At 40.2% G+C, this 26,973-nt stretch overlaps 1 protein-coding gene across 1 annotated transcript in view; it reads right to left on the reverse strand.

The window, feature by feature from the left end:
- The window catches only part of MYOM2 (myomesin 2), an 81,813-nt gene extending 62,908 nt beyond the window's left edge, over positions 1-18,905 (reverse strand). The window contains exons 1-7 of the mRNA XM_087776342.1: positions 18,795-18,905; positions 13,637-13,716; positions 10,215-10,348; positions 9,054-9,173; positions 7,246-7,384; positions 6,906-7,063; positions 5,939-6,031 (exon numbers count right to left, since the gene is read on the reverse strand). Of these exons, the coding sequence (XP_087632468.1) occupies positions 5,939-6,031; positions 6,906-7,063; positions 7,246-7,384; positions 9,054-9,173; positions 10,215-10,321 (617 nt within the window). The 5' untranslated portion in view covers positions 10,322-10,348; positions 13,637-13,716; positions 18,795-18,905. The remainder of the gene's footprint in view (positions 1-5,938; positions 6,032-6,905; positions 7,064-7,245; positions 7,385-9,053; positions 9,174-10,214; positions 10,349-13,636; positions 13,717-18,794) is intronic.
- Positions 18,906-26,973: the final 8,068 nt, after the last annotated feature.

Here is a 26,973-nt window from a genome sequence, read left to right on the forward strand (position 1 = left end):
CGTGCCAGGTCTCCAAAAGGATTCCCAGACACAGATCAGGAGATAGCAAGGGTCCATTCCCAGAAAACAGTTTGGATGTAGCTGCCCTGTCCTGAAGGACAGGAGAATTAGTCCATTCCATGCCAGGAGGTCACTGTGGCAGAGGATATGTTTAATTTACTACGGCAAGCAGATTTCAGAAGTGCAATTCCTAAGCACTAGTGGCAGGTATATGCCAGACCCTCCAGAAGGATGGAGCACACTGACATCTGACAGGGCATGTGCTGGGGTGCAATAGCTGATGAGGTGCTGATCCATCCCTGAGGTGAACATGATTTAGGCAGATTACAGCACCCATATCATAACTGAGTGATGAATGCTACCCCACCATTGCTGTATTAGGCCATTCCCTCACGTAAGCAAAGCATTACTTCAGGCTGCTTTGCTTCTGTCAAATCCAACTTAACTGCTTTTTAGCATTTTGTTGTTGTTACAGTGTTGACAACAAGGTAAAATAACAGTGTATCTTAACTGAGGTTAACTCCGATTAACTCTGACTTTAAAACAGTCATCATCTGCTCTCAGTGTTGGCTTCATTTTCCATCAAACCAACAGATAAAACAGTCAATAGGAATTCATTTCTGTAAGAATTACACAGGATTCAGGATCTAAAGAGTGGTTTATCATTAACCACAAGGTGGCGTAAAAATAATCCAGAAATTACAGAAACGTGTATTCTGAACAAAAGCAAGGCCCCAGTCTGTGCTTGACCACTCAAAGCATCAGAAATTTAGGGGTGTAAGAACTGCAAAGTTGTCTCCCTAAAATTAAGACGCAGAATGGCAGATACCCGATTAACTTTCCAAATGGATACATATCTGTGCTCATCTCAGTCCCCTCCCCATAGTCTTGCTTTCTCATAAGGAACAGCAAAAGACATCTCTTCAAGAGGTTTCCCTGTTTGTGAGGTAGACAAAACAGAATATGATCCTAAAAGTCCCTAGAACAGACAGTAGATTCACAAAAGGGCTGTTTCTTTAGCCCAAAAAGTTCAGTGTCTGAAAGCAACTATTTGACAGAAGTTAATGATGGAATGAGAATTAATTTTCTCAGGGAAAACAAAAGAAAGAAGTTACTGACCGAATGATTGACCACGCTTTTAAAACATCCTTTGGTTTTATGAAGAGAAACAAGGTACTTACAGTTATTGTGAACATGCAGGTAACAATTCCCCTGTCCAGGCACTTTCTGCTATTTAAGGGGTGCTAACAACTCTATCCATTTTCTGGAAGTCACAGCTTTGAAAGTATTTTACAATTCCTTGCTATGATCTCTAAGCTGACTCTCCAGGACCTAAATCAAACCAGCTTAGACAGTCTAGTACTCAGTGGACTGCCTTCAAATCTGGTATTGGCAGCGTACGGGGTTAGTGGGAAAGAGCTACACAGCACATTTGTTTACTACACACTTTGAAGGAAGTTGGGCAGGATGGGAAGTCACATAAGGTCCTGATTCTCCTTTTGTGCCAGGTAATAATCAGACTGAGGATTATCCTAGAAACTACCTACTTCCCTGTATGCTAAAACCCCTAGATTTCCTAAATTGCACTGTAAAGTGCATTGAGTCAAGACCAGTTAGAAACAATATCTGAAGTACCCAGGAGGAAAGGTATGGTCTCTCCAACTGCTATTCTTGCATCATGATGGAGAACGTATTTTCCAACCTTTACAAAGGTCAGATAAAATATGCATAGAGTACATTTAGATAGCATGAAGTATGAGTGCAGAGCTATATCTATCCCAAGGTAGTAATACTTTTTGTGAAAACTAAATTGCCCTGAATCCACATGAGGTTCTGAAGTGCTAATGTTTGTGCGGGGAATATTCCCCAGGCAGATACATCTGTTTAAAATGCATATATTCATCCATCTGCCTAGTGTAGATTTAAGCACAGGAGTTAAGAGTGAAATAACATTTTTGCCTGAATTGGAACACAATTCAGTGCATGTCAAGAACAGGATGGAGAACATAGTAAATTACACAGAGTTAAAATTGCCTCCTTTGAATTCAAATGACAAAATTTTCAGTGTTATGGCTATATGACATCAAAATGTGGAAATACTCTACAGGATTACCATCTCATGTACTGAATCTCCAGTCAGACTGAATCTGACTGATTCTTTTTGGCTGGTCGGGTTTTGTTTTTACTGAAGAGGGGACCTCTGTTACAACATGGCCACTTCCTCAAGCTCCCAACTATTGCAGCTTATAGCGGACAGTGACTGACAGGTCAGAAGATCACAGACCATTTCATTTGGGGGCTGTTGTTTGCATTTCAGCAAGGAAAGAAGAGCAGAAGTACACCATGCCTGCTGCCTATATGCTCACTGTTACTGCATACCTGCGAAACCCTGGGAGCTGCAGTGTATCACCTGATCAACCCTATACAGCTCAAAGGCTCTGCCAGAGGACTGCCTTTGCCGCAATGCCTCTACTTTGCCCTGCTTCCACCTATAGCAAGAGAAAGGGCAGGCCTCGCTATCTCTCCAGATTAAATCATCTCAAGCCCTTTGTGCCTAATCAAAATAAATAGCGCTGTACTGACTGCACAGTGTCATTTGTTAAAGGAGAACAGTTAGAAGAGAAGGTTCATTTAATTTTTAAGCTTTTTTTTTTTTTTTTAAGCAATGCTGGTGGTGCTGAGGAGCTGAGCGCCTGATCAGAGGGCTAGCTCTGCCTACTGGCAGCAGGTATTACACTGCACTCTGCTGGCTCTGCCACACATTTTTGCTGATGCAACCACAAACCTTTTCTGCTGCAGTTACAAGCACATCTTAAGCGATGACTTAATGAAACAGGAGAGAGCCCTAATAAAAGACAAAATACTGCCAAACTTTGAGCCTTGTATAGGTGAGACTGTGCAGCCACATCACACTGACAGAGCTCTGGAAAATCAAACTTCCTTCCCTGCTCCTACTACCGTCCAGCCCCCATCAGCTCACCTGCCTGCTCACTGATGGGTGGGGGTCAGGGACACCCCCAGTCAGGAGCACACTGCTGTCCCCTCTGTGCCCCAGCCAACATATCAGGAAATGTAATATAGCCATTCACAGTTGCATAAAGCGAAGTGATTCATTTAAGGAGGCATCACAGTAAAGAAACAACAAAAAAACAAAATCTGTTGTTAAACAAGTAGCAGCAACTAAGAAATTTAAAATGTTATGATTTTTAATTATTAAAATATACACTAAGGCAGAAAATATTTTGCAGCTATGCTATAAAGCAACAGGGCATCCTCATCTTGACTACCTCTGATATAGAAATCTTTTCTTGTGTTATGTGTCTGTCCATAGTTAAATTACATGGGATAAAGAAATACATTTTAAACAAACCCTCACATTCTCAGACATGTATCTGTCACTTCAACTACTGGTAGCTTTCCCTCAGAGGATTCCTCCCAGTATCCTCTGAATCACCTATCAGAAGTGAGACGAAAGATGAGATGAACCACTACCCCCGTGCAGGCTGGCAATATCTCTTCTCCTATAATTATGAGATGTGCAAAAACTATAATGAAACTCCAAACCCCGTTTCTTTACTGCTCAAGGGAGACTTTGAACTCAAGCTCCCAACTGAAGAAGTCTAAAAGGAGCACGAAAGCAACACTATATGATAATAATAGTGTTGAATGCATGCAGAAAATATGGTAAATTGAGCACAGAGCATCATAAAAATATGAGACAGAGAAATGAAAATTATCTGGTTACTGTATAGGCTTATAGGCCCTGAAAGACAGCAAATGGGGGGATGAAATTGTCTCCAGTTACTACTTTAAGATGACAAGGCGACGTTCTGGTTTTGGTGCCTCTAGAATTTTTCCACTGGGATCAAGGAATACTCATAGGAATAAATATCACACTTGCATCAGAAGGAAAAGTTCACTCCCCGAGCTTCACTGAAGTGCTAGAATGAAGCCAAGAAATTCCAAGGCCATTCTGAGTGGCTGCAGATCAGATGACATGCAGCTCAGCACTTTGGTATGAACAGCTGAGAAGAGCACAGAAGTGGATAGGTAGAAAATCTCAATGGTTCTACTTCCCAGAAAAAAAATAATACTCCAAATATATGTGCACAAAGATATGCATGGAAGATCCAGAGTGAATTGATACATGTTTCTATAAAAACATTAATAATATATATATTTTAACCACTGCCTATACATCCATTGTTTTCAATACAAGAAACACCTAGTATTAGTAATGCACTATCAAAACATTCTTCCATTTCCTGAATGTTGATTTTCTGTCTTTTTTTCTGTCTTTTGGGACAGAAAATGACTCTTAACACTCCCAGAGCTGATTGTGGATGGTGTATACATGACAGATAACCTGCACAGGAAAGAGAAAAAAAGCACCAAGGGGATGTAAGCCATTAGTACCCTTCAGCCTGATGGTTACAGATGCTCATAATGCAGCATCAGCACTGATTCCCATTTCTTCAGAAAGCCATTTACTCCCAAAATGTCACAAAAGGAACCTATGTACTGCATATCCAGCATCTGGACTCACCAAGCAGCTGCTCATGGACACTAATCAAGGGAAATAAATACAGTCACACTCACCAGCAGGAAGTCACCAAAGTTTCATCTCCTGACTGTCACTCACACACATTCAGACAACGGAGAGCATTTTCGATTTTCCCTGCTGCAAGGGAGAGGATTGCACGAGGACAACCTGTTTTTATCTTTTAACCTCCTGTTCTCATCTCCAAAAGTAATGTTGGTGGAAAGAATCAGCTGTGTTGAAACATCTCATGCATACAGAGAGCAGTCAGCAAGTTACCCATAGCCTGGGGGTAGAAGGCTATGAGCATCTCAGAAGTACTCATAAGTACTGCTACCCCTTGAGAAACATCCCTTAAAAAGCAACTACGCAGTGGTTCTTGCTGATAGCTTCTGTATAGGGATATGTTTCTCCCATCCTGAACTATGGAAAGGTGAAGAGTTGGGCTGGACTTCATTGCAGGATGACAAAGGCAAGTAGTCCTTCCCAAAAGCAGAAGGAATGATGCACTTATTTTCTGTACTAATGCCACAAGGCTGTGCTCAGGGCTGCTTCCACTGCTGACAGATGGAGACAGGGTAGAAGATGAAATGTTTGGCCAAGTGTTAGCCACAAATATTCCAGCTGTTTCAGCACAGCTGATGCTCATGTTCTGGAGAAATTAAAAGGGGGTTTTGTGTCTCTGCTCTAGATATTAATTTTCTTTTTAAATACCACAGTCATGTCCTCATTTTTCTTCTGGTTTTTTTATTTTTAAAAAATCTTGTACTAAGTCACATGTAACATGCAATATTTCAATTGTTTATGACAGCACAGGATTAGTTTTGGGAAACTGTTCTACCCAAGCATTTTCTATACCACAAGGTTAACATAATTTTGAAAAATAAAATTAATTAGATTAGAACCTTTTAAAAAAAATACATTTCCTTACTTTTTGGAAAACAAAACAATGGAGATCAAAAAGTAAACAGAACCTATCATATAATAAAAAAAATACTGACGATTTGCTATCCTTGCCCTGAACAGTTAAATTTTTGCTTACCTTATAGAGCTTCATCATGGCAAGAACACAAAACACACAGACAATTTTCCACTTTGAATGCTGAGAAGATATAATTCTAATTAAAAAGGAGCTACCATTCTTTCAGCTACTTACCTCTTCTTTTCTATCTTCTTGTAGATTGCTGGAGTTAAATAGAAATATCTCATTTTTCATTTCATTTTCATGATCTAATATTCAGCTAGTTAGTGAACCTTCTCTAGCCTAAATGTGAATACTGAGAAGAGCGCTGAATTTAACAACTTTCTTGCAGTCTTTGTGTGAATTTTTAATTGTATTTAATATAAAACACTTTGTGTAGAGTATAAAAAACTGTTGTATTCCCCAGAACAACCTACCTGTTTATATGCAACACATGTACTCCATACTTGCTTTCAATTCTGTACTTTGTTGGATCACTTGCAGGGGTAATCAATTCCTCATTTTTGTACCTGACAATCAAGAAAAAAAGAACTCATTAATATCAGCTAATATTCACTGCATTAATTTAGTAGATTTTTACATCCAGATACCATTTACTATCATCTGAGCTCTCTCTATAAATCTTCTCTACCTGTATAGAGTATTTTCTAGTATAGATACACATTGTGCTATGAAGGCAAAGGGGGACCATCATTGCATTAAGAAAGTGGAAAGACAAGATGTACACCCAAACCAGAAGAGCAGGCAGTGAAGCAGAAAGAAGATGGCATGTGACTTGAACTTTCTGGTCCACTAGCCCTAACACAAGATGGGAAGCAAACTTTGTCTTGTATCACACTAAAGCACCTCAGCGCAAACAAAGGAAGCAGCAACAGGACTGTACCTCAGGTTAGGTCTTCACAGTCCAGCCTGGGGCTCTCACATATACAGGACAGCACTTGTCGGGAGAGGAAGGCAGCTTCAGGGATGTTACACTAATGTCCACCTCAACAGAGGCTGACACAAAGTGAACATAGATACAGCTCATGACAACAATGGTGCTGTTTACCCAGACTTAGCAAGTAGCCTGTGAGTTCTGTGTATTTTGCCATTTGCTGCTTCATCATTAGAGAACTCAACATCCAGAAAGACTGGAATGCCTTCCACAGTCTGCCTTCTGAAACACTCAAGTTTACTTCTCATACTGCACAAGGCCATTCAGCAAGCTGTCCTCCCACTCCTTCCACTGCAGTATCAACTGCTACAATCCAGCACATCTATGAGGATTATAAAGGGGGTTTAACATAGCCATTATGTATGTGACACTTATCTGTTGTGCCATAACTTCCAAATGAAAAAAGCTTAACAACATTTTTAGAGGGCTAGGGAAGGCTGGTCTCTCACCATTGTACAACAGGGGTGGGAAATCCTTGTACGGTGAAGCAAAGGCTCACAGACATCTTTTCCCAGACAGTGTGAGACCTCAGGCGCACTAGAATTTCAGGAGCTCGACTTATACTTTCCTCAACAGCATGTCTTTCCAGAGCCATATTTTCTTCTACCTATTAAACACAGGAAAAGAAAAGAAGCATCTAGCCCCAGACTCAAATGGGGTAGAAGATGAAATCTTAAATTCACAAAATTGAAAGATGCTAAATCACTGTTGGTGTTTGAAACACAGGTCTAAATTTCAGTATATCTTATAATTCTGCTTGGATAGGAACAAAAAGTTTCAGCACTGTACCATCCTTTGTATAGCAAGTTTATCCAGATGTTCTCTAGCACGGTGTCTGGCTGTGTGAATCTCTTTTTCCAAAGCAGACAACTCACTGGCAAACCGGATCCTTTTCTCTTCACTTGCATGAGACTTTTGTTCATGAGTCCTGTAGGACAAGAAAAAATATCAGGTAAGAGTAACCAATGTGAAGCTTTAAGATTGTCACTCATACATGTTAGGCAACTGAGGGCTCTGAAACCATATCAGCAAGATGTAAAATCTAGCTTAGGAATTTTTCTTAGAGTCTATCTGCCTATCTTAATGAGCATGTGAAATGAATATGAATTTTCCTTTGTTTTCTTTCCCCCTGTATATGTGGTGCCATAGCTTCAGGTCTTGAAAGCTGGCATGGTCACGTTGACGTGGTACTCCACAGTCTTAGTCCTCTGGTATCAAGATGAAGAACCTGCCTGGCCTCCCTCCACCCCTAATTTTTCCTCTCATGGACACAAGAAGGCAGAGAAGTGAAGGCATGTTCTGTGCCTGTTCACACCCTCATAAGAGTTGGGCCTTGCTTGTGCTGTGCCCTTGGCTCTAGGACCTGGGAAGCTCTGCTAGCTCCATGTGCTGTATCAGCTGACCTCACCTGAAAGATACAGACCAAGGAGTTCACAAGTATTTGATGAACCACTGCATGCAAAAAAGCTGTCCTTGGACAAAGGTGAGCGGGAATTATTATAGAAACTACCAGGAAAAGACAACATTTTGAGAAATTTGTGAGTTGTTCCCTGAAAATCTAACTCCATAGATTTTTTAGAATTCCTAAAAAAAAAAAAATCAACTCATAAATGTTTTTAGGAGGAGATAGCTCAAGTTCCTGCATTGATGCTGATTCAGTAAGCAGCCTATACTACTCTTTGCCTTGCCAACACGACAAAAGAAAGAAGCTGAATATCAGAAATTTCTAACACGGCTGTCATAGAATACGGCACGACTCTTAAACCATAACCCCACATGCCGTGAAGCAAATGAGAAGATTTGCATGAAATGCAGTGAACAGTAGATCAAGACATTATTTGTCTGGTATTTTACAAATATTTCTTTGTACCATTACAATGTACTTTAAATACCAGCCTTGTTCTGCCATTTATTTTTTTATATTGATAAAATTTAAGACAGTTTTAAAAAAATAAATTACAGTGTACAAATTAGTTTGATTTTCCTAGAACATTCTCTTTCTAGGATATATATTTCAAAACAATCAAAGTACCAGAACCATACGGATGTATATGATTTTCGCAACACATTTTCTACAAACAAGGCAGAATTCATTCCTGTAGTGTAAATTTTCTGTGTCTTTGGTGAAGTCACTGTAAAGCATGGCAGAGCAGAAACAGTCAAATTCAGTAACAGGAATATTGCTGTCAGCACGTTTACTATAGGACTTCATATCAAGGCTGTAACCGAAACGTGACAGTAAGCCCTCTTGATATAAAGGAAAGAACTCAAAATGTTTAAATTGATCCAAACCAGAAATTCAGGAATAGTTGAGTAGATCTGTTCAAAAATGAGTTTTGGATCCCAGGCAGATTCTAAATTATTTTGGTTTTAAAGCTGCTTGGGGTCAGAGTGGGGACTGGGGGAAAAACTCTGGGCTGAAATGTGAGATGAAAGTGACATTCAGTCATTTAGTGTTCCAGCCAAAACAGATTAGTGAAGAACAGTGACAGAGAAGGCTCCCGTCTTGTCAGCTCTGAAAAGAGCCCTGGCAAAAGTGCAATCCTAAATGGGATCAGAGCCACTACACAGGTCAGATGGGACCAACAGAGCTTTACCTTTTCCTGGATTCTTGTATTGCTTCATGAGCCAAGGTACGTGCCTTCCTGGCACAGAGTCTACATGTTGTTTTTCCCAAGCCAGGTGATTCATAATAAGCAGCCCGTCTGGAAGCAGCCCTTCAAATATAAAAGACATTGTTATAACCCAGCAATTCTGATCAAACATGAACTCACAAAAGTCAAAGAAATTACCTTAAATGAGCTGAATACCATGACTGAGCACTGTTCAGTGAGAAACCTACTTTGCATTCCTCACTAACTGCTCTAGGGTGCTGATTCTCACTTGTCCTTCAAGGGCTTAATGCCCATCATCTGTCATTGGGGATCATTGGGCATTTTATTTCATTCAGTTCTATTAAATTTATACTTATCTCAGTCTCCAGTCATTCAAGTGTTATGATAGCACTTCAGTGAACCACAAGGGTACCAGACTGTCTAATACACAAATCACACAGAATCCCTATAACATTGACTATTTCTAAATATTCCTGCCTTTCTATACTTCACATAAGTTTCTGCATAAACTCTCCTCTTTCATAAGGGAAGCTGGACAAGCTAGACAGCTAGCTAGGTTAGCTAGGCATCTTAATTACTGAGGAGGGAGGACAGTGATTCTTAAGCAACCAAGATTCAAAGCTCCAGGTTTTGAAATATAAAGAACAAAGTATCTTGTGGCTAAAACTCTGATATTTCACGTAAGAGGAGCTAAACCTTTACTTAGTTTTTAAAAAAGCAAATTGAATGACAATAACTGTAATTAGGAATAGCCAACTTCAGGAGAAGGAATATCATATCATATGGAAGAATGGGTAAAAAACTGTTTCTACGATTTACAATAAATTTCATGGCAATTTCTCATAAGTCAGAGTTTCAATTGGAGCCTAAAAGGAAGAATTTCCAACTGGGAGGTAGTAAATGGGACAGATCCTGAGCTAAAACAGCTGTGTAGGTGAGTTGCAACATAGCTAGAAAGTCTAGCTATGCTGGTGGGAGACTATAGACAAGGAGCATCCCAATGGAAGGAAGTGGAAAACTACCATTCTGAATAAATCACAATTTTAGGGGGCGGAGGGGGAAGCTAAATATCTTGATTCTAAAACCAGATTACCCAAAATAGAAACTTCTCTATGCTCCATATGTGAAATACATGGCACCTACTTTCTTGCTGCATATTCTTCAAGTACATATCTTGTCTGAATGTTGCGATAGGACTGATCAAAGTGCTTGTGCCTTCTCTGGTAAAATGGCACCGCTACTGATGACATACTTCTGTTTGTTACAATCAGTAATTCCTGCAGAGAGAGAAATCACATTTAGTCATATATTTCAGACATATACATACATACACATATGCGTGTACATGTACAAATGTATAAAATTCCATCAATTTATGACAAATAGAGCCATCAATGATATACATGGACACCTCAGGATGTATTTTATTAGCCATGCAGTGAGCCATGGAATCATAGATGATAGAGCTAGGAGAGAATTTGTTGGATCATTTTCCCCTTCTTTGCAGATGTCATTTAACACCTCCACAGAAATTTCCAGGGATGGAAATTTGACAGCTTTTGGGGCATTTGTAGGTGTTTCAGCTCTCTGCTCTTCAAACCTTTTACTTTGTTCCTTGTTGCAATTTATGCTCACTGTTTCTTGTCCAATTCACCATGCCAACAAAAAATAGACCATATTCACCCACTTTTGCAGCAGCCTGTTCAAGATTTTGTTCGCATCTCCTTTCAGCTCTCTTGTTTAAACTAAACAAAGCTGGCTCATCCAATCTTTTCTCATGGCTTATTTTTTCTAGAGATCATTCTGGTTGTCCTCCTGTGGACTTCCTCCAAAACACGGCATAGTTTGATCAGTATTTGGATAGAACGTTCTCAGGAACATTCAGGGAGCTCCCAGAAGCAGTGTGGGTGGGAAGAGCATGTTTACCACTGAGTTGGAGTTAAGCAAATTCCCTACCATGGTGGTAAAATAACCCAGAGGTGTCCACATCCCTTTAGGTTCATTAGAAATATGATGACAACGTCTTGCAAAAGTGGGGAATGTTACCAGCTGTGTCCTGAGTACTTGCCAGCTTGCGTAACTACTGTCTGCTGAATAAGTCTCATTTACAGTCTCGGCTGAATGTGGGGCTCTTTACTCCTGGGCCAGTTGGCCTGAATGGCAGTGAGGGATTCCAGGGGGCAACTTAGCAGCCAACACGATCACCAAGACATGGCCACACTTCAGTGACAGAGGAAGTCATTTCCCAATATAAAGTCTATAAAGCAGCTTGGGCCAAATCCTAAAGTTTTTAGTCAGGTAAATTCCTGCAATAATATCTTATTTCCTCCTGAAAGTTAAGGGGAATGCCCCCATTGTTATACTCCCATGCAGGGCACAGCCTGTCAGCTGCACTCCAGAAGCTGGGGCACAGGCAGAGGCATGGCCTGGGACCCACCTTGGGCCTACCCATGGGAAGTGAAGCAACACTAGCTCATCCAAGGGCCATGTTAAGAGGGTGTCAGGGTCCTGGGGGCAGCAATGGACCTGACTGGCCCTGCCCAGCCTCCTTCAGGGCTCCTCCAACCCCACTCATGGCTTAGGACCCCATTTCAGCCTCTGGGGACATCAGCCTTGCCCCAGCAATGCTGCAGCAGGGCTGGTCTCCAGCTCCTCACAGCCCGGCCCCACATGGCCCTGCTCGGTCATGGGCCCCACCAAGAAGAACCTGCCCATGATGGAAATCCTCAGACCCACACCAAAAGTATGCATTTGTCACAAAAAGTGCCATAGGTAGGCAGCTTCATGACGCATATAAAATGAAAGCTCAAAGGGATTTGGATAGAAATCTTATAAACTCATTTAGATACAACATGAGCTCCTCTTACTTAATTTCAAAGGCACTGGTATGATCAGTTTTAGGCCATGTTCTGTTTCCTATCAAATACCCGGAGATCTGTGTTTTGGGAACAAAAATGAACAATACTCATGTTAAAATTCAATTAATAACTGTTTCAGGAAAAAAAGTGGTTTCTGGTAAAATGAGATCTAGTTTAAAATTAAAGAAATTCAGTCACTACTTCATTGTCAACTTTCAAATTCCATGTCATTTTTTTGGTTTCATTAATCTTTCCACTGTGTGACAAGTACATGCAATCAATGTACTTTTATAAAATATTGTTGAAAATAAGTTTCTAAATGTTTATTACTTATTCTGAAAGCAATGATGTTTTCTGTCACATAACGGAATTTTTAATAGTATCTCATGTTTCGAAAAATCGTTTTGCAAAATCACCATTTAAGAATTGGAAGCAATGATAAAATTGTTGAAAAATTGCAGATATTATCAAGACTTTTGCATGAATATTTAAAGTGTTACTTGTTTATGTTTTTTCTAATTGTATTACTAGCCAGATTGTATATGCAGAAATCATTTTGTACATATCATTGCAGCAATTTATTCTTGAAAAATGAGAGCTAGATTTCTTATAAAACACATCATATTTTTAGAAGAAGAATGTAAGATGATTCAATGAGAGACTGCAATTCTTAGTTTAGCAAGTCACTTCATTTTATGTGTTTGTTTGGCAATTTTGCCTGAACTGTTGTTGTGGTTTAACCCGAGCCGGCAACTAAGCACCACACAGCTGCTCACTCACTCCCTCGCCGGTGGAACTGGGGAGAGAATCAGAAGGGTAAAAGAGAGAACACTCATGGGTTGAGATAAAGACAGTTCAATAGGTAAAGCAAAAGCCATGCATGCAAGCAAAGCAAAACAAGGAATTCATTCACTGCTTCCCATCAGCAGGCAGGTGATCAGCCACCTCCAGGAAAGCAGGGCTCCATCACAGGTAACGGTTACTTGGGAAGACAAACGCCATCACTCTGAACATCCCCCCTTTCTCTCTTCTTCCCCCAGCTTTATATGCTGAGCATGACATCATATGGTATGGGATATCCCTTTGGTCAGTTGGGGTCAGCTGTCCCACCTGTGTCCCCTCCGAGCTTCTTGTGCACCCTCAGCCTACTTGCTGGTGGGGTGGGGTGAGAAGCAGAAAAGGCCTTGACTCTGTGTAAGCACTGCTCAGCAATAATGAAAACATCCCTGTGTTATCAACACTGTTTTCAGCACAAATCCAAAACATAGCCCCATACTAGCTACCATGAAGAAAATTAACTCTATCCCAGCCAAAATCAGCACAACTGTATAAGATTAAACCCAAATTAATTACCCCCCCCATATTTTATAGGCTAAGAAATTGAACCTTTAAATGTGGTAAAATACTGTAAATACCATATTTCCAGCATGTAGTATTTACCAACAAAAGGAAATGCTAGTTATTGATTAAGTGGTGTGTCTGATTGATTGTTAGTTTCAGGTATTCAAAAGCTGAGTCAGATGCCCCCAAGTCATGACGTTCTCACATCAGCTAGTTGTACTTTCCAAGAAAAAGGTCTCTGCAGGAGAAGGCAGTAGGTATATTTAATAGCAGAAACATCTTATTTAAAAAGCTATGAGATCTAAAGAGATGAGTTTTTACAATTTATCACCTGACAGCTGCACCTTCTGCATAACCTGTAGTTACCTTTTCAATCCTTTTTCAAGAGATATGAGAATGACAAGTCACACGTTCAGGAGTGAGAGCTTTAGGCAAAATACCAGACACTGCAAGACAAAAATAAAACAAGTTTACAACATTACTGTGGGACATTAAAGAAATATATTACCACATTTCTAGAGAAATAAGAAAGTTAACATGACCCAAGTTAGTACAGCACGGTGCAGCGCCTTGCAGAGATGCTAGCTTAGTTAGGTGGCCTCATGCAATGCTGAGCTGATATGGACCTATTAACTCATCATATGACACATTGTCTTAGTTACATGAACCCAGTTACACAGATTCATGAGCAGCCTTGGTTTCTCCTAGTTTTGGTATCTGTACATGACATTGTGCTATACCTGCAGACATCAAATATTGGTTTTCTTCCTGCTGTCTAACTGTGTGACTATTGTGTATATGACATTTGACTTCCCCCTTAGTTCGTACGTTAACTAGACAGTTAATGGTATAATGTTCCCTCTTTTCTATTTTTAATTAGCCCTTTCACTTAAATGAAGGTGCAAAGGGCAAACCCATAGATTAAGCTGACTCAGCTGTTAAGTGCTACTCATGTTTACATGTGGCCTAGTTAAATAATTCTGTGAATTTATCAACACGCAATTTATGTGTTGCTATGTATATAACTCCCACTGAGATCTGACGTATAAGCGTCGCAGCATAATGCCCATGTGTCTGGATGGATCACAGTCTAGGTTATTTTCATTTTTGAGATAGGAGAAAACACCTTTGCCATTTACAGTTCAGGCTTTTCCACTAAATGGAAAAGTTACATTTTAATTAGCATATCTTGTTCTATTAATCAACATCCAGGGTTCCTCAAAATTTGGGTTCAGATATTTTTCGCATTTACCCAAACACCCTTAGAATAGAAAAAAACATAGCCATCCACTCCTAGCCTCCATACAAGCAATTAACTGAGCTTGTTAGCAGCCAGACTCATTTTGCCTTCTGCTAACACAGAGGGGATCTGCCTGGCAACAATTCCAAATGTAATAATCATCATCAGTTAATTACAATGACGCTTGCAGAGTATGTATTTAATACTTAATAGTGCTGCAAAGATGAGTATCTGAAGAGCAAAATCGCAGCCCCACTGTAAACCCAGCTTCAGCAGAGTCTACAGAGCATGTAGGGTATCTTGAGTTCATAAGAGAAGTTTCTATTGTCTTCCTAGGAACAGTGTGTTGACTGTTTTCCCAGTTTTCCACTGATACACATTTATGTGAGATGTTTGAAATATGTATTAATATTTAGTCAACCTACCACTAACAGACTTAGATAACATGATGTGCAGGTGACAGCTTAGCCCCACTGAAGTTACTGATTTAGGTGAACCAAGATTTTATTAATTACTGGCAGTGGCTGGAGACCTAATTATACTGGTGTGTCAACTGGTGGAACTGACACAACAGAAAGATGCAGGCAGTGGTCTGGCAGAGGCACCGGGGCAAAGAAAACACATTTCCCAATGGGAAATTGAAAACTCAACAAAAAAAAATGCATAAATAGGTCAAGAGAAAGATACATTCATTTTCTGGATAATTGTAACAAATTAAAAAGCAAATCCCAAGTCTTATTCACCAGGTTCTACTGGTATGTGACCGCAAGAGTTACAGAGAACTTGCTGAAATATATGGCCCATGTGTCAAGAACAACCCTTGAATTTGACCCACACAGATCCTATTAACTTTCTTGGATTTCAAAAAAAAAGACCTAGAGTTACAGGACCAGGTGGTCCTAAAACACTTAGTCTCTTATCTGACCTTTACTTCTTTGGTGGAACACAGCACCATTGTACTCCTACATTAGTAGTAGTAGTAGTAGTAGTAGTAGTACTATTACTGTTTATTTCTATGACTGTAAATGCTGGGGACATCAGCAGGACCTAAACTGCACTAATCTATGTTCTGTGTGAACCACTCAAAAGACTATTAAACCCAAACAAAATTATTAAGTCAGCCAAAATGTCCTTGAGGATTAATGATATAAAACACAAATTAATTAGACTGTTCAAATCAGTTTACACAAATATACATTTTCACATGCTTAGTAGTGTGTATATAACAATTTATACTTGGTCATGAGTAAAAGGCAGAGTTCCCAAGCCAAGATATGCATAGTTTCTTGCCATAGTAATACTGATCTGAATAGAAAGCAATAATCTAGGACCACGTGACAAGGGGCCACATTCTTGAGCAGAGAAGCCAAGGGTCTGATATAGACATTGTTAGTTTGATAAGTGAGTTAATTTAAGATTTAAAGGACAGGCAGTAAATTCTAGCATGATCATTCACATAGCCTCAGAGAGCAGGCACACAACCAAATAAACTGATGGATGGGATTGACAAATGCCATGGGAAGGAGAACACGGTTGTGCTCACCATAGATAGACAACTTGCATTCCTAGACTCAGGAGGCTCCTGTCATAAGCGATGCACTATACAGCATGTACTTTCTCTGCCTGACCTGTCAATGCTATACCATGCAACATGTACTTTCTTTGCTCATCTCTGTCCTTGTCCATCTGCAGAAGTGCCAAAAACAATTTTGGGGTTCCTGCCAGCCCTCAAGTAGCCTATCCTCCTCATTCTGGCTGAAAGATCAGCACATCCTGCTCCTACGCGAATAGCCTCATTCATGATCTTCCTCTGTATCACATCTTTCTTAAATGTCTTTGACCATTTGCATTGACTTGAGGGTTTGTCCTGTTTTTCCCATGATGTAGGCATCGTTTCCTCTACCTGTCTGTAGTTCTGCTTGTTGTTCTCCACATTGTTCAAAGTTAAGTGTTTTTAGGAAGCCTTATTTTGCCAGTTTATACTTCCATGATACATTAAAGCCCATGATATTTAGCTGATAAAATATATTTAATTCCATACCACCTATATACCACAATGAAAGATAAAAGGGAAAAAAAAGAAAAAAAAAAAACACCTTCTAGTCATCAGTTGCTTCTAACGACCAGTTTAAAGAATTATCATATTGCCTCACAAAACTTGTGGTCCTTTCCAGATGGTTATGTCAATTCTGTAGAAATTGCAGTAGATAATAACATAAGAACATTTTCCCCCAGGAAACTTACTTTGGTGGAAATCTTGTAAAACCAGCATGAATGATTATGCAGCTCATAGACACTGCAGTTTAAATCAGAATGGAATGTAGAGGGTCTAGTAACATCTTCCCCATTTCGGTAATAAACTTTTAAAATGCTATTATTTCTCTCCAGTCTTTTATCTCTGTGTACGTGCGTGTATTTAAATCTTACACAGAAAATTATGTTCTGTGTATGAAAAAGGATGAACTTAAAAAACCACAAAATCTACTGTCATTTTAAGATGCTTCTGTCTTTCCCATTGAAGAGTTTTTTCCTTCTGCATAATAAGAACTCAGTTTTAACCTTTTTGACAACAGAATACAAATGCTTCTGAAATTTAAAAAGTATATGGAATTCCCATTTGCTTAAACCATATGGAATTCCAGACATCATTACTCAGCAAGCTTTGAGATTCCTTGCCTTTTCTTTTCTGACATCTTTAGCTACACCATAGCTGGTCTTAGTTTTATTGATCATACCTCCTTTGTATAGGAATAGCATTACCCTAGTTTCACAAATTGGTTTTAAACAGAAATCTTGTAGACAACAGGTTCAGTCTGGTTCAAATCATCCCTAGAAGTACATGCATCACTCTTCTCATTAAACCTAAAAATGGAGTTCTTTTATCAATTTCTAGTCATCTGAATGTCCAGCAAAGCAACATTTTCAAGCAGCTGATGATGCTGGCCATCACAGATGGGTCTATTCTTTATTAATAATTTCATGTATTTTGAATGAATAGACTTTTAACATTTCACTACATCAAGTGATTTTGCTTACAAAGACATACAGGTAGATTAAGCAGTTTAAAGCAATCATTTGTCTATAGCACATGTATTATTAGTTAGAATGCACACCTTGACCTTGTAATAGTCCCTGATTGGTTTTCTTCACCCTCCAGCCATAACAGTTAGTGAGGAGGCAATTTGGAATATACCATGGGTGGTCATGGTCATGGTCATAGCCACAGTCATTGATGGAGTTAATCACCAGCTATGCTCTGCAGCAAAGAGGTAAGAGACAGAGTCATAGTTACCCTTCCTTCAAAGGAGGTCATTATTGCGGAGGGGAGCACCAGTTCTTGCATTGTTGGGAGTCTAAAAAATGTAATTTTGGCTTTTCTATGACTCTCATGGTGGAAGGGAGTGGAAGCCCCCAGTCTGACTTCTTTTGCCATATCCTTGTTACAAGCTAAACTGTATAAAGTCCAGAGAGAGTACTTCTGTAGACTCATGAATTCATGCTCTTACATGACTGGGAATTAAATTAGGCTGAATTTGGCCACATTGACTTGAAATCCTACCATCCTAACACTCCAAATGCACAAAGATTCATAACTTGTTCCCATAAAATTTTAAGATTTTGCTTCATTTAGTGAGTGTACTACATCCCTTCAAATGGACAGCAAGGACAATGAGAAAATGAGCTAGTGAAAGTCAGTCACTTCCCATCATCCCAACCTTCATTAGCCTTCATTACGATACTTTCATTGGCTCACAGGTATTATCAACACACAGGCGTAGTTTCAAGAGCATGAACATGATTTCCCAAGACTCTATCAGTGGTATTTAGCTGGAATTTCCATGTGGCACAGAACACATCAGCATGCCAAATAGTTTTGCCAGCTACTATAGGATTTTATGCTTAATTATTTATGCACATACTTCAGATAAATCATGCTTTGTCTCTTTATACAGTATAAGAACACAAGAAAGTGGCATTGCCAATATATGTGCAATTGGAGAAACACATATACCAATAGAGCTACGGATCGGTATAACGTAGTTCTTTACATGCAGAAAGAAACAGAAAATGTAATACACGATAAAATCAAGCTGACTATGCACAGAATAAAACAATTCTACTTCACTTTTTTGTTTGTCTTTTCACAAATCAATCTGTGTCCTGCTTATGGCTTGTTTTCCCCGAGGAAGGTACTTTATTTTTTACAGAAAAGCACCCACCACCTTCCCACAATCACTCCCATTTGTTCTGAACAAGAAAAACCTAGATGAAAAATTGACTTACCAAGAGATATAGAAAAATTGCAAAGCAGAGAGGAAGACCAGCCTTTCCCAGCTTAGTAAACTCTGTCTGAGGAAAACAAAAATAATTCCCCTCTCTAAAGGCTACTGCCCCTTCACTCCCATTTAAGGGCAGATGCAATGCTATATTTAGAACTAACCAAGTGATTCTCCCAAAACTGAGGTCAGCCTAATAGGCAATAAGGGTGTGATATAAAGGCAGAAGGAAAGCCCTACCCCATATGAAGTTTTATACTGTATTTTAATAAAAAATAGACCTCATTCCTAAAAAACGCAGTTGTTTATGTTAAAAGTGGGGTTTCTTTTCCCAGCAACACCAAGCACATGGGAAACAGTTTAATGTCAGAAAACAGTTTAAACTTTTTATTTAGAAATGATGGAAGTTTAATTATAATCAGTAACTTAGAAGACCACTGAGGAGACGTAAGCTCCAGAATCTTATTAGTAGAGACATGAGATTCTCTTGGTGCCTCAGGCTGTAAAATAAGCCTCCCCATTGCCTCTTTAAGAGCTCCCTGGATTTGAGAACAAGGCTGCAATATCTGAAGGCATAGCAACTATATAAAAAGCCCATTAACATGGATTTAAAGAAAGTCCAGTTCCTACTCACTATTTCCACATCCATAATATCACCAGTCAACCTGAGAGACGTTTCTCTGTGTCTTGTAGGTAAAGTAGGTGGAATTAATACACACAGAGGCATATGCAGGCAGAGGAACAAACACAACCAAAGCACTCGATTCTGTGAGACCCTGATGGTCTGTGATGGTCCCTGATTACTACCAACTAAAATGGAGGTTTGGTGCCTGTAGGGCTCCCAGATTTCTATCCAGAAGGTCCAAGGCACCGCTGTGGTGGCTCTGACACGTCCAGATGCGGTGGCGTAGCAGCACTTGCTCTGCAGAGCTGGTGAGCGTGGGCTCAGTCACTCTGCCCCATTACGGTTGTGTGCAACCCCGTAGGGATTTGTCCCGTGACATAAGCCCATATGAGGGAAGGGAAGGGAAGGGAAGGGGAGGGAAGGGAAGGCAAGGCAAGGCAAGGCAAGGCAAGGCAAGGCAAGGCAAGGCAAGGGTAGGAACTCTGACAAGGCACTGTGACAAGTATGAGGAAATAATCACATTCCTGTTATTCTGCCTGGAAAAAAGAACAACATGTCTGGGAAAACCTGGCTATATGGAAGACTTAATCACACCTCATGACTTGGCCCATAATGACTCAAATATCCAGTGAGTCAGCAACATACAGTAAGTAGGGAATTCATTGATATTCAATGTATTTGAAAATAAGAAGATCTATTTTCAATTTACTTGTACAGGAATGGGATCAAGACCAAAGTCACTAAGTGACAATTAAGATCTTTCAGTGCTCTGTATAAGAAACTTTGATACATGAACAATGCTCTTTTAAGTCATGTGTTCTTCTTATGCATACATGTACAGGAAGCAGAGCAAGATGTGGAAAAGCCTTTAACCAATGGCTTCTAATCACATCCACAGTATTCATCCAAGTTCCCTAAATAGCTCTGCTAAGGATCTTTCCCACTTTCTTATTGTTTAGGACTACCATTTGCTTGACACAGACTTTCCCCTTCCTCCCATCGATCTTAAATTATAACTCAGTCTGACAGAATTAGATCTACAGAGACAGACACAGTGGAATGAGTGCACATGCACTAAGCATAGATGTTGCTTCAGAAGCAGCTGTCAAAGTAATTATCATGTAATAATCCAGAGCAAACCCACTTTACTTACACAGCTCCTTCTCTTCTCTCCTATTGCATTTTCCTGTGGGAGGCAAGAGGCTGGTTTTCAGGAAAACTTTAAAGTTCTCATTACACTTTCTACTTTCAATTTCTTGTTCTATATTTATTATCTTTAAAAAAAATGCAGGAACGTAGAGCCTGCTCTGTCTGCCTTTATATTTGAGCTCTCTTCTATTTTAAGTTCTTTCTTCAGGGTGTGGTGAAAGTATATCCTGAGGGCTGTGGGGAACATGTCATAGGCAAGAACCAGCCATGCAGTGGGGCCAGTCCCAGGTTGTCTCCAGGTAAGTCAATAAATAAATTCTCCTTCTCTTCATAGATATTCACAAAATAGGATAGAAGGGAAAACTGCAATATTGTGTTATTCAGTGGTGTTGAAATTTAGGCAGCAGAACACATACCATCCAAAAATTATCCAGCATTTTAATCATAAAATAATTTACATTATGTTCTCAGACTTCCTCCCTGACACTGAAGACATCTTCCCCTGATCCCTCCACTTCCCAAATAGAAGTTCTTCCCTAAGAGATGCTTTTTTAAAGCAGAGATTTAGCAGGGTATCAAAAGGATTATTCAAGCACTTAAAACTGAGCATGTGCTAAAATCCTTTAGTGAATGTGGTATTTTAGAATTACCTCTCTATCTGATACGAGTCCCTTGATGTGGGTTGTTTAATTGATACAGGCTTCAGTAATGTCTCAACTACTCCCATAAAGGAGAAGACCGAGACCTGAAATGGAGCTCAGAAAAAGATGCATTAGCTTTGTAGCTACTGGAGGAAACATCAAACAGTAATGAAATGAAATGTAATGGTATTAGAATGTTTTTAGCCTGTAAGAGTGCCTTAATAGTGGCCTTGTGATTTTAGCTTTCTCCAGTTCCAAGAAAACCTAATGTATCTTTGTATGGAAGCTTCTGAAGTCTGACTTTGTTAATATGTTAGCTCTTGATTTCTTCAAATGCTTTTAGCATATTTGTAGTTTATATCTTTGCAGCAGTCCTAATTATTCACAAAGCCCTATGGTAAGGTTTCTAAAGCCGTGCTAGAACAATGGATACTGTGCACTGGTGATCACATAGTGGTCTCTTGGATTTGCTTTACAGCTGCCCAGGTCCTAGCATCTCCCCGGCATTACAAATGAAAGATATGCATGCAAATTCAACCATATGAAAAATAAATCATGCTCTTTCCTCAGTTACTGCAGTTACTGCCGTTACTGCCTTCGGTCAGAAGTTCAGGATTACCAAGTGTGGGGTCCATATATGTACCAAATAGAATGTGTCTTATTCAAAAGACAATACCTCCACCTGAAAGACTTAATTAAAAAAAAAAATTGGATGCAGTGCACCTGCTTATGAAGATTAGCTAACAAGAGAGGAGTACAGATACACTTCACTGCTGACAGTACTGTAAATGTGTTCACGCAACTGAGCACAAATCCCCAAGGGAAAACACACCTGACTGCCTCTTTCAGGTGGGGAGAGAACAGCCCCATCCTGGCTCCTAAGAAGCTTGAACATTTCTCTCTCTACCTCCTGCTTTCTGCTTATTTTCATTTTTCTTGATGCATTTTCTCTTCTGTTAGAACCTTTTTATTTTCTTTTTTGATGCCCAACTTGCAAGTATTTTAAGGCTGGCTACACACAGCTGCAAACTGCCAAAAGTTAAAACTACCCCTCCCAGAAATGAGGATAGGCTGTGTGGAGACAAGACCATAGAAGAGCCAAGACGTTTGGAGGAGGAGAAGCGGGAGACACTTGCAACCGAGGGAAGGCTGTGCAGCTCCCAGGAGAGAGGACAACGGCTGCAAAAATCCCATTTGCTAGAACCTGTTTTAAACAGTCAGACAGGGGTTTTCAACCAGCAATTCAACAGAGCTAGACTGAACTGCATCCAGAAAAATCAGACACTTCTAGTACGAGCCTTTGAACAAATACTAAAATACCTGAATATCAAAATGTCGGGATTTTTTTTCCCTGTAACATAAGATAAAGTGAATCTCTTGGTAAATATCCTTATTTATATCTAAGAAGACAAATATACCACTGAGTTACAGTGAGTCGATCATTTATAAGATATTTAAATGGTAATGTGTCACCCTGCTGTCCAAGGACCCACTCTGGAGCACATCAGATTCAGTGGTAAGGTTTTACTGACTCAGGAAAGCTCTGATTCATATCCTTCTTGATTTAATGCCTCTTTAAAAAGCTGTCAGAGGGTCAGCTCAGCCACAAACAGAAAATATAGGGTTGCCTGGTGTAGCAGAATGTTTCAACTACTTATTTTGTGAGTTACTGCAAGTGGCAACAACAGTGTATTTTCCACTGCTTTGGACAGCATAAAATACTCTAGAGCTGGTAACGGGCTGACAGTGATACTTTAATTAAAATTGGGGTTTCAGCCACTGGGAATGCTTAGGTAAATCTGTTTTACTAAATTTTAGGGTGACCTAAGCAAATTACAGTCTCTCACCAGTAACATGAAGTTCAGCTCAGATGTCAAATGTTGTTGGTTTTTTTTAATTTAATCAAATCTTTTAGAAGTGGTTCTGATAAACCTTAATGAAAGCTACAACACTTACTACAATTTACTAACTGTACTTAGTTAGACAAACCATAACATAGGAGACCCCACTAGCAGTATATCAGCTCAGCGTCACCTCTTCATGTACCATTGAGATCTAATGAGATCTATTTTTCAACCAAGTGCAAAGGTAAGGACCATAATGATTTTTGTCTTACCCTGGTATATTTATTCGTGTCACACACTACGCTCTGCAGATATCTGCTGTAGCAACGGTTATCTCTATCAACTAATCTCAATGTCAGCAAAAACAGATTAAATCTAGACGCAACCGCAGGTTGTAAGAGGGCAGAGACAGGAGCTAGTTACACTGCAGTCATGTGGCCCAGAGGCTTCACCACCCTGGGAAATGCAGGCGAGACAGCTACAGTTCCAAATCCACCACTGGGTAGCACCATGAAAAGTCTATTTTAATGACTTCAGGCTTTAGTAGTTGCCAGCTGTGGGGGCTACTGCTTGTAACAGCACCTGCATACAGGACTCACCAGATGTAAGCACAGAGAGCCCAGTCACAGAATCACAGAATGGTTGAGGTGGAAGGGGACTCTGAAGGTCATCTTGTCCAGCCCACCTGCTCAAGCAGGGTCACCTAAAGCCAGTTGCCCAGGACCACGTCCAGACGGCTTTTGAATACCTCCAAGGATGGAGACTCCACAACCTCTCTGGGCAACCTGTGCCAGTGCTTGGCCACCCTCACAGTAAAAAAAAAGGGTTTCCTGATGCTCAGAACCTCCTGTGTTTCAGTTCGTGCCTATCGCCTCTGGTCCTGTGCCCTCCTTCCCTTGAGCTGACAGGGACTGAAGGTCACTAGTGCAGGCACACACACGACCCTCTCCACATTCACAAGCACACACACATTTGCTGTCTGGTCATCTGCTCTCTCTCTGATCTAGGCCAGTGCTTGCTGCAAACAGATGCACACACTCATACACTCATCCCACATGCACCCCACACCCGCGGGTCCCCCCAGTACCTACATGTAGGGTTTAGGGGTACCTACACCCCCAGTCTGACTCCAACAGCTAGCACCCAGTCCCCCAGTAACTGGCACTCAGTCCATGCAGCACTCACACAACATGGGGTGAAGAGTGAGATTACACAGAGAGATAGTTAAAAAAGGTTTTAAAGAAGACAGGACAGACTGCAATGATCAGGTGCAGGGCTCAGTCAGACAAGTGTACTGACCAGCCCTGTTTTACACGCAACTGGCCCTTTTTATACCCCTTTTTGTCTGTTTCTCTCCTTGTTCCTCCCTGATTTCTTCCCCTAAACATTTCTTCATCGCTTTGCACAGATCTACCAATTCCCACTCCTCTGGCCCAACATTCAGGATCTTCACCCACCCCATCCCAACCCCTCTAGTTATAATCTTATCAGTTGCAAAATCCAGCTTAGTTTTTCTGGAATAGCCCATAAGTGTGACTGGCAAGGTTTGTTTCTTCTCATAGTCTCCATTGTTCGCAGGTCTGTGTCTCTGTATGTTTGTTGCCTTCACCTTTTCTTATCAACCTGATTTTAGGTGCTCCTCAATCAGATCATCTTGCTGGAATAAGCATTCTAACACTCCATTATCCTTATCAATTAGTGCCACTACCCAGATTTGTTTCTGGTTATTGACTTCATTATCACTAACCAGTCAGGTTGTTCGTGTCTGTGTGTTTGGCTCTCCCCTTTTCCTTACCATCCTATTTGACACAGTCCTCGGTCAGATAATCTTACAGAAAAAAACATTCTCACACTCCACATATCCTCACACAGCTAACATGGAAATTATGTGCTCCTGTTTCACAGGGAAAAAGGAGAAGGAAAGGAGTACATAACAGATCACACAGCAGATCACCTGTATGATGAGTCCAATGTGAGAGCTGATGTGAAAACATCAAACAGGATCAAGTTCAGGCATATCCCACTATTCAAGGTTATTGAACTTTGTGTGGCATATCCATCAGTCCATGTCACTGCAAGCATGTAGCTAGGCTGCATATGACCCACACCATGCATGATGTACAATCTGACATATATGGACATAAATGTGCTCTAGAGTAATGAGCCTTTTTCTATACTCCTGGAAGCAGGTAACTCTCATTAGAAAAATGATATTGTTTGGTTTCAGGGCTAAATGACTCACATCCACAACAGCTTGAAGGAATGATACACTGGAGATCTGACCAGGTTTCACTGTAAAGAGGCAAGAACTATTGGAAATGCAGCCCAGGTGCAATTCTCTTCAGGAATGATAGCAACTGGGCCCCCTAATTCCTGTTCCTCACTACTAGTGGATTTCTTTGATTCTTTAGTTGTTATAACCAAAAGGATTGAGTTGACTACAGGGAGGTACAACAAGAAGTGTGCTAAGACTGCCAGTCCCAGGCAGGCCCCAAATTTACCCTGTTTTAACAGATAGCATTTGACCTTTTTAGTAACAATAAAGGAAGAAACCACTGTTTTGCAGAAGTGGCAATGAGTCACACTGCTCTGTCGTTTCTTCTCCAGGTCTTCAAGAGCAATGCCATAGTGCATAAAACAAAACAACATTCATTACAGAAAACAGACTGAAGAGTCCTACTTGATTATTCTGTCCCAGCCTCTGACTACTGTTTCTCTCCATGGTCCATATTCTGGTGCTTCAAATCAAGCTACATTTGGAGGTCACCAATTCTCACCATTACTGTTACTGCTCCTCAGTTATTGCACAGCTGCAAGTGTTCCTGACGGGGAGGTTTTGCTGAATTCTTTGCCCATGCCATTAGCTGATTATTTACTCTTCCCACTCTTTGGCATTCAATTGTCACTAAATCAGTCACCCTCTAGCACCCTTGGTCCTCAAGTTAAAGATTCAGTTGATTTCAGTGTGCTTTTACCCAAATAAAGACTGTAGGATTCCCCACACAAACACTCTTCACATTCAAACGCAGCTTAGATGAGTTATTTGTAATTTGTTCTTTTTATTTTTTTTTCATAAGTCATCTAGCCTGTGTCTTGTCTCACATGCCGGGTGCGCTGAGTATTCCTCTGCAGGTCTATTTTTATCACAAGGTAATATTTACATTGCTGACTGAAAAACTTTTACAGATATAAGTATAAACATTTTGATTCCTACCTTACTGATATCTGTATCAAACACTTTTTCCATTATCCTTATTTTTAATCTGAGGAATTTATGGGTTCTAGATACACAGATAGCTTGAGATGGCAGTAAATTTTTTCTCCATGGGCAGTATAGAGCCTGTTTCTTTTCTTCTGAATTTCTATTGCAATAAGGCAGCATTAGGTACTGTAACTACTGTTACTACTGTAACGTAGCCTAAATAACAGGTAGGCAGATTCAGAGAGCTGCAAGACCAAAAAAGGCTTTCTTCCAGCTTAATAAATATCTTGAGGCCCAGGTCACATCAGAGTGACACAGTATGTAAAACTTTGAATGCTTAGGACAGCTGTCCTCCCCCCCGCCTCGGTGGCCTGTCTGGTTACACTTGTACCCAATCCCATCCACTGGCAGTGTTCCCCAAGTGACACAAATACTACAGCAGCACAGGAGAGGAAAAAATCTTGAGCTGAATGCAGCCGTCAAGATGTCTGGGCATTTACAACAGGACAACAACAGCAACATCATAACATCACAGCAACCATTGGGATTGCTTAGGACACCTCAGGCAGTGAAAGATCATTGCCCCTCCCTGACAAATGGAGTGATATCAGCTGTTCAGAGTTTCCAATGCATGGGAACTCTTGAATGGAAAGATAAAGTTTGAGGCCAGAAGAATCATCATGATCATCTTATTTATACCTCACAGTCTATTCAGTTATGTTTGC

This window comes from Nipponia nippon, unplaced genomic scaffold, assembly GCF_047370975.1.
Source record: "Nipponia nippon isolate SJK-2023a ecotype South Korea unplaced genomic scaffold, ASM4737097v1 scaffold_4, whole genome shotgun sequence".
In the NCBI taxonomy this organism is placed as follows: Eukaryota; Metazoa; Chordata; class Aves; order Pelecaniformes; family Threskiornithidae; genus Nipponia; species Nipponia nippon.